Source organism: Procambarus clarkii, chromosome 83, assembly GCF_040958095.1.
Source record: "Procambarus clarkii isolate CNS0578487 chromosome 83, FALCON_Pclarkii_2.0, whole genome shotgun sequence".
In the NCBI taxonomy this organism is placed as follows: domain Eukaryota; kingdom Metazoa; phylum Arthropoda; class Malacostraca; order Decapoda; family Cambaridae; genus Procambarus; species Procambarus clarkii.
Window position 1 is genome coordinate 10,004,667 of NC_091232.1, and position 7,203 is coordinate 10,011,869.

General features: G+C 41.8%; 1 protein-coding gene across 1 annotated transcript in view; it reads right to left on the minus strand.

The window, feature by feature from the left end:
• Nucleotides 1–6,362, minus strand: part of LOC138349524 (uncharacterized) — a 29,839-nt gene extending 23,477 nt beyond the window's left edge. The window contains exons 1-3 of the mRNA XM_069316368.1: nucleotides 5,660–6,362; nucleotides 5,301–5,486; nucleotides 1,616–1,949 (exon numbers count right to left, since the gene is read on the minus strand). Of these exons, the coding sequence (XP_069172469.1) occupies nucleotides 1,616–1,949; nucleotides 5,301–5,471 (505 nt within the window). The 5' untranslated portion in view covers nucleotides 5,472–5,486; nucleotides 5,660–6,362. The remainder of the gene's footprint in view (nucleotides 1–1,615; nucleotides 1,950–5,300; nucleotides 5,487–5,659) is intronic.
• Nucleotides 6,363–7,203: the final 841 nt, after the last annotated feature.

The window sequence follows — 7,203 nt, forward strand, 5'->3', positions numbered from 1 at the left end:
ATATATATATATATATATAAATATATATATATATGTCGTACCTAGTAGCCAGAACGCACTTCTCAGCCTACTATGCAAGGCCCGATTTGCCTAATAAGCCAAGTTTTCCTGAATTAACATATTTTCTCTAATGTTTTTCTTATGAAATGATAAAGCTACCCATTTCATTATGTATGAGGTCAATTGTTTTTTGTTGGAGTTAAAATTAACGTAGATATATGACCGAACCTAACCAACCCTACCTAACCTAACCTAACCTATCTTTACAGGTTAGGTTAGGTTAGGTAGCCGAAAAAGTTAGGTTAGGTTAGGTAGGTTAGGTAGTCGAAAAACAATTAATTCATGAAAACTTGGCTTATTAGGCAAATTGGGCCTTGCATAGTAGGCTGAGAAGTGCGTTCTGGCTACTAGGTACGACATATATATATATATATATATATATATATATATATATATATATATATATATATATATATATATATATATATATATATATATATAAAATATCCTACTCTGACGTCCCCTCATCTCTCAGGTAAATTATCTAAACAGTCATATCTTTCCCTCAAGCTAGAGGTGATGCAAATGACAATTTCTATAACCTCAGATTTTACACTCTACGACCTGAGGACCCCAAAAGTTGCTGAATATTAATTATATGGGGTTAATAGGGGTTGGATGGATGGTTTATCATGATTCAGTTGTAACTGTACGTTAGGGCCAATGAAGGAGCACGGAACGTTTACAAGGACAGAGAGAGACGGGATAGGTCCGACGACAGCTCTATGGACACAGAAATAACATCACATGAGACCAGAAGACATGGCAGGATGTGCAGAATACCCCCATTGAAAAGCAGAGGTGCAGCAGGTACTCTGAGAGAGAACTCTATCAACATCAGAGGCCCGAGACTGTTCAACACGCTTCCGCTACACATAAGGGGCATAACTGGCAATCCCCTCACAGTGTTCAAGAGAAAACTGGATAAGCACCTCCAAAGGATACCTGATCAACCAGGCTGTGACTCATACGTCAGGCTGCGAGCAGCCGCGTCCAACAGCCTGGTTGATCAGTCCGGCAACCAGGAGGCCTGGTCGACGACCGGGCCGCGGGGACGCTAAGCCCCGGAAGCACCTCAAGGTAACCAAGGTATTGCGTGAATCTGCTGAGTGTAGAGATGGGTGTTCACTCTTAACCAAGTCATATTTTGTCTTATCAAATTATTGCGATTTTATTGCGTTTGAGTTGATAAATTTTTGTAATTTGTTACGGAGGGTCCTCAAGCCCACCAGAATTGCTTACTCACCGAACAGCAAGTATACTTAGCTCTAAAAAATGGTTCAAGACTAAAGTGAACTGTCAGTGTATATACACCTAGAAGCAGTGTGTATATTCATAGATATTCTTCATATTAAATGGTTTTTGACATACTAGATGGAACTGGTATATTAAAGGAAAGGAAAGAAACTACGAGGAGAAAGCGCCAAGCCCTTACGACCATATAACACTTGAAAGGGATCAGGATAAAGATTTGGGATGGGACGGAAGGGAGGGAATGGTATATTAAAAGTTCAAATATGGCATTGTCTCTAGATTGTGAAGGTGGGAGACTCACCTCTCCTGAGGAGAACTTTACTCCCATCGCTGAGGGTCTGGAAGTCCTTGGTCCTGGCCCCGTACTTCTTGAGACGGATGACCTCGGAGGCCAAGGTGGAGAGCTTAGCCTCGTAGTCGTGCACCAACTTCTCGATCTTGGCCTGGAACTCGGCCAGGTCCTTCCTCATCTCCGGGATGGTCTTGATCTCCTCCTCCAGGGCGGGAATCTTGGCCTGCAGCTGCAGGACCTCAGACTCCAGCCTCACCTCCGTCTCCGTCTTCTTGTTGAGGTTGTCCTCCAGCAGCGCCACTCTCTCGTAGAGCGCCGTGTGTCTCTCCTGCGTCTCCAGCACCTGCAACCCGGGAGACACTGTCAGGGTGGACACGTGTGTATATTATATATATATATATATATACATATATATACATATATACATATATATATATATATATATATATATATATATATATATATATATATATATATATATATATATATATATATATATATATATCAAATTAAACATGTACATAACTTGCTCCAAAATTTAATTATACCATAATACAATGCTACTGAAAATTGTTGTAACAAAAGCAGTGTGTGTATATATAGAGTAAATGTTGCATAAATAAATGAAAACACAATTAACTGGACTCACCCCCTATTTGTCTAAAATTATTGCTTATTTTTTTGTCAGCAAACGCGAGATTAACATATATTTATACCCTGTGCACTTGTTCACAATATATACAGTAAATGTAATCCTAATCTATATTTTTTTTTGGGGGGGGTCTGTTAGTTTCTTGACGTTTCTGAAAGAATCTGCAGAAGGTTCTGAAAGTCCCTGAGAGGATCACTTGGTATATAAATTGTTATACACACTTCCGTAGAAGTAAACTTTTCTTATTAAGACTCCTCAATAGCTCGATCGATAGAGCTTCGGTGTCACACACGCGGGGGTTCACGGTTCGAGTCTCCTAGAGCCCAGGTGAATGGAATGATTATTTGGTATAATAGGAGAATGTCAGCAGTGTCTTCAGTGGTCATGGAGGACGGGTACGTTAGGGCCAGTGAAGGAGCACGGAACCTATACAAGGACAGAGAGAGACGGGATAGGTCCGACGACAGCTCTATGGACGACAGCTCTATGGACGACGGCTCTATGGACGACAGCTCTATGGACGACAGCTCTATGGAAGACAGCTCTATGGAAGACAGCTCTATGGAAGACAGCTCTATGGAAGACAGCTCTATGGAAGACAGCTCTATGGACGACACCTCTATGGACGACACCTCTATGGACACCTCTATGGACGACACCTCTATGGACGACACCTCTATGGACGACAGCTCTATGGACGACAGCTCTATGGACGACAGCTCTATGGACGACACCTCTATGGACGACAGCTCTTGGAGGTCGTCTGGTACACTCCCGTCTCCTCTCTTCCACACACCGCTTCTCTTTTCCTCTCCCCTTTGTTCCTCTCCCTCGCCTCTATTTCTCTTCTGCTACTCTCCTCTCCACCTCTTCCCTGCACGCATCCTCTCCTTCAGCCCACTCTCCTCTCCTCTCCAGTTCTTACTGAATAAATATTAACATGTAAAAAAGGCCCAAGACTCCGTTTACTTCTCAGTTAATTCTCTCTTCCAGACCATGAAAGGCAATTTGAACACCGTCAAAAATGATTGGGTAGTTAATGTATGCAAACACCTCGTAGTGGGAAGGGGGGGGGGAAAGGGAAGGGTTGAGACAGTAGGTGACAGTAGGGTGCTGAGAGAGAGACAGGACCTGGGAAGGGAACTATCAGGGAGAAAGCGCCAAGTCATTACTCCTATATAGCACTTGGAAAGGGGGGGTCAAGATAAGGATTTGGGATGGGACGGGGAGGAAGGGGAAGGAATGATGCCCAACCACTTAGACGGACGGGGATTGAACGCCGACCTGCATGAAGCGAGACCGTCGCTCTACCGTCCAGCCCAAGTGGTTGGGCGGTCATATAGGGAAAGGAGAAGCAAGAATTTAAAGTAACGGGGGATGACAGAGACATGAGATGACAGAGACGAGCAATGACAGGGATACTGGAGATGACAGGGATACGGAAGATGACGGGTAGAGGGAAATGACAGGGAGAGAAGAGGTGACAAAATGGATGACAGTTGGTAAAGGTTATAACAAGACAGGATCATATAGAAATTTAACCGGTGAGGACGGGAGATGGTACAGCGAACGGCTGTTAGTAAAAGAGACGGGAGGTTACAGGAGAGTTCAGGGTGGTGTTGAGGGACGGGAGATGAAAGAGGACGGAGTGACAAGGGAAGGGGGGGGGGGCGAGTGGTGACGGAGATGAAAAAAACTGTCTCTGGACGGAAGTTGAATGTCCAGATGATGGGCAACAAAACAGTTGACGTGAATACAGGAGACGGGGAACCAGACAGTAACAGGTGACAGATGTGACGCTAAAAGAAACAGGCGACACATGTGACGCAAAAAGTAACACGTGACATATGTGACGCAAAAAGAAACAGGTGACATAGGTGACGCAAAAAACATTAACAATATTAGACTTTACGTCAACGCGGCTCTGCCCATGGCCCATACGATTCCCTTTAGTGATCAATACCTTAGACAAAAAGGAAAACATTCTGAGACACTGAATGTCACTGTTCCTAAGTGCGAGTACCTAGGTACAGCGGTACAGCTTAGTGGTACAGAGGTGGTACAGCGCGAGTACCACCTCTCGAAGGGCCTTGTTCCGCCTCTCCTCAACCAGCTGTAAACCACCCTGAGCACCTCTTCCTTCACGGACATGCTCCACTTCAAGCCCTGATTCTCGTTTGCCTTGCATAGGAAGCTGAAATCTTTATTAACCAGGCATTCATGATATTATTCAGAAATTACTTATGGGCATATTCACCAGGCCTATTGGCAGGCAGGCACACACACACACGCGCGCACACACACACACACAACATATTCAGCATTCACATACACCAAATAACCAAGAATAATAATAATAATAATAATAATAATAATAATATAATAATAATAATCCTCATAGCGCAGTGGGCTACAGATATGACACACCACCGGCAGTGTTTACAATTAATTACAAGTGTGTGTAGGAGGAGCGAATACGTTTGCAGGTGCGAGAGACGTCGTCCTCATCACTATACATCTCATGGAAATGGTTATACACTGGCTCTTATGAGCAATCAAGCCATTGCAGGCACCATGAGTTGGACTCTGAACTCACCTGCTACAACCCTTCCTCCTGTTTAGATAGTATCTATTGTGATGGTCGTCAATAGTCACGAATTCGTACGTACTTAGCTTTTAGATAGTAGTATACTGACTAGTAAGGAGTACTTTTAAAATAAATGAAGACATGAAACAAATTTATATATTCCTAGGCCTTGTATATCACTCATATGTGCTATATTAGGCCTCAGATATCGTGTATTAGGCTTAGGAAGGTTAAGTTAGGTTAGTTTGTCAAAGAAACACAAGTCCGGTTTGTCCAACTCAATAGTTCAGATTTCTACTTTCTAATTTCGTTGTACGTCGGTATATATACTATGGTCCTCGCCGTTACTGTAAGTACTACCAAAACTGGAGGATGGGCTGCACGCAGCGACCAAGGCTTGGCCTCGGGACTCACCTGTACCATGTAGCGACCATGACTTGAACTGGGGTACTCACCTCTATCATGCGACTGAGGACTTGTACCACAGCCCCAGATCCTCCTCCCTCAGTCTCAGGTACAAAGAGAGAGGAAGTAGGCATTGCGTTGAGGAGGCACGCCCATGCCAACGCCCACGCCCACATCTTGACCCTGGTAACACGCCTCGGTGACAGGTCGGAATCAGTCATAGTATTTCAGAAGCCCTTCAAATGTGTATAAGGAGGTATTAATGTTACATTCTTTATGGTCGTGCATCAGATACAGGAAAATGTACATTACGAACCATGATTGATATCTGAGCACTATTTTATCCTTGTGTTTCATGTACTTATTATCATATATATTACACTTTTCGTGGTGATATTTCAGCTCTTACCGGTTTAGTTTGATGACTTCTTGGTCCAACACATCAAAGGACTTCCATAATTTGATCCATATACTCACACGGGCCAGTATTGTGCACAGAGGCATTCAATTTTGAATGTTATTTCACACAATTCAGAACAATTCCATCACTGTGAATGTCACTGCGCACAAGCTAATTCATTCATCGTCCCGTGATCACTGCTTTCACTTGAATTTATTCGTTATTGAATTCAATATTTGTAATTCGACGCTTATATAGTATTTCCAGTCAAGTTCACATGTTCACCCTTCGTGTTCAGCGTTTCTGCACTGAAGTCACAACCTGTGTGTTCCAGTACAAGTTGTGTGTGTGTACTGGAGTCACTACTCGAGTGTCATGTTCCTCGTGAGTGGCCACTACTCTAAAAGGGATATTTCTGTACAAATACGTAGTTTATCCTGGTCGAGAAGTGTTCTGATATCCATCAGATCCTGCATATAAATTTTCTCTCTGTTTCCTTAACTCCTTACACACGGTAAATGTTCCAAGTAAATTTTCATGAAATGACATTCACTATAATATGTAATGTGTCAATTCTTAATTTTATGTTCAAATATTGGAAATCTTAACCAAAATTGTGAATTCTTTACATTTTTGTGTGTGTGAGGAGCACCAACTTTGTTACATAAAAGTATTTTTTCACAAACTGCTGTTTTCCTGGAGAAATAGAAACAATACGTCAATAAATCAAGATAGAATCCAATAAAACAAGAGCATTCGCACTTGCATGATTGCAGATCTCAAGAATAATCACGCTGGCATGATTTACAGATATCTGGACTGATCGCACTGACATGACTGGAAATCACTCGTGTCCATTTTTGTCCCCATGTCAGGGGACAACGCTTCACTATATGTGATAACCCACACACCGGCCTCTGAGGTATATTGCTGGCAGACTAGCATAAATGATCAGTAAATGCTGGTAACGTTGAGCTGATGACATTAGGTATTTAATGAGCAAACATTTGGCGCTCTCTGATGACACGCAGATTCCGCACCAAATTGTTTTTTGTTTCAGACAGAGAATATTTTCAATTATTCAGCCCTCGGAATACTAGTTTTATTTATTCATTTCTTAGTACAACTAATCAAGACTTTATTAATATACTTACGGGAGTTATATTTTAATTATAAATTTTCTGACCAGACGTTATTGGTGAGTTGAACAAATAATAATTTGTAATTATCATTACAATTTGAAATAATAACACATCGGTATAAACAAATGAACGTTCATTATAAAATGAACATTACGAGACAAGAGGCACATATGAAAGAATTAAATCTTTCTACGTAGATTTCAATTTCGTGCAGACTAAATGGTTTTAATTCGACACATTAAGAGGAGGATTCCATACACCAAACACCATTATGTAAGAGATTCACACGCTGTATAAACACCAGTGTATGTATTTGTAAAGGTCAACATTAAACATTGTAACAAAAAGGTGAACATTTACACATTGTAAAGGTGTGAAAGATGGCCAACACAATATTAATTGGATACCTGA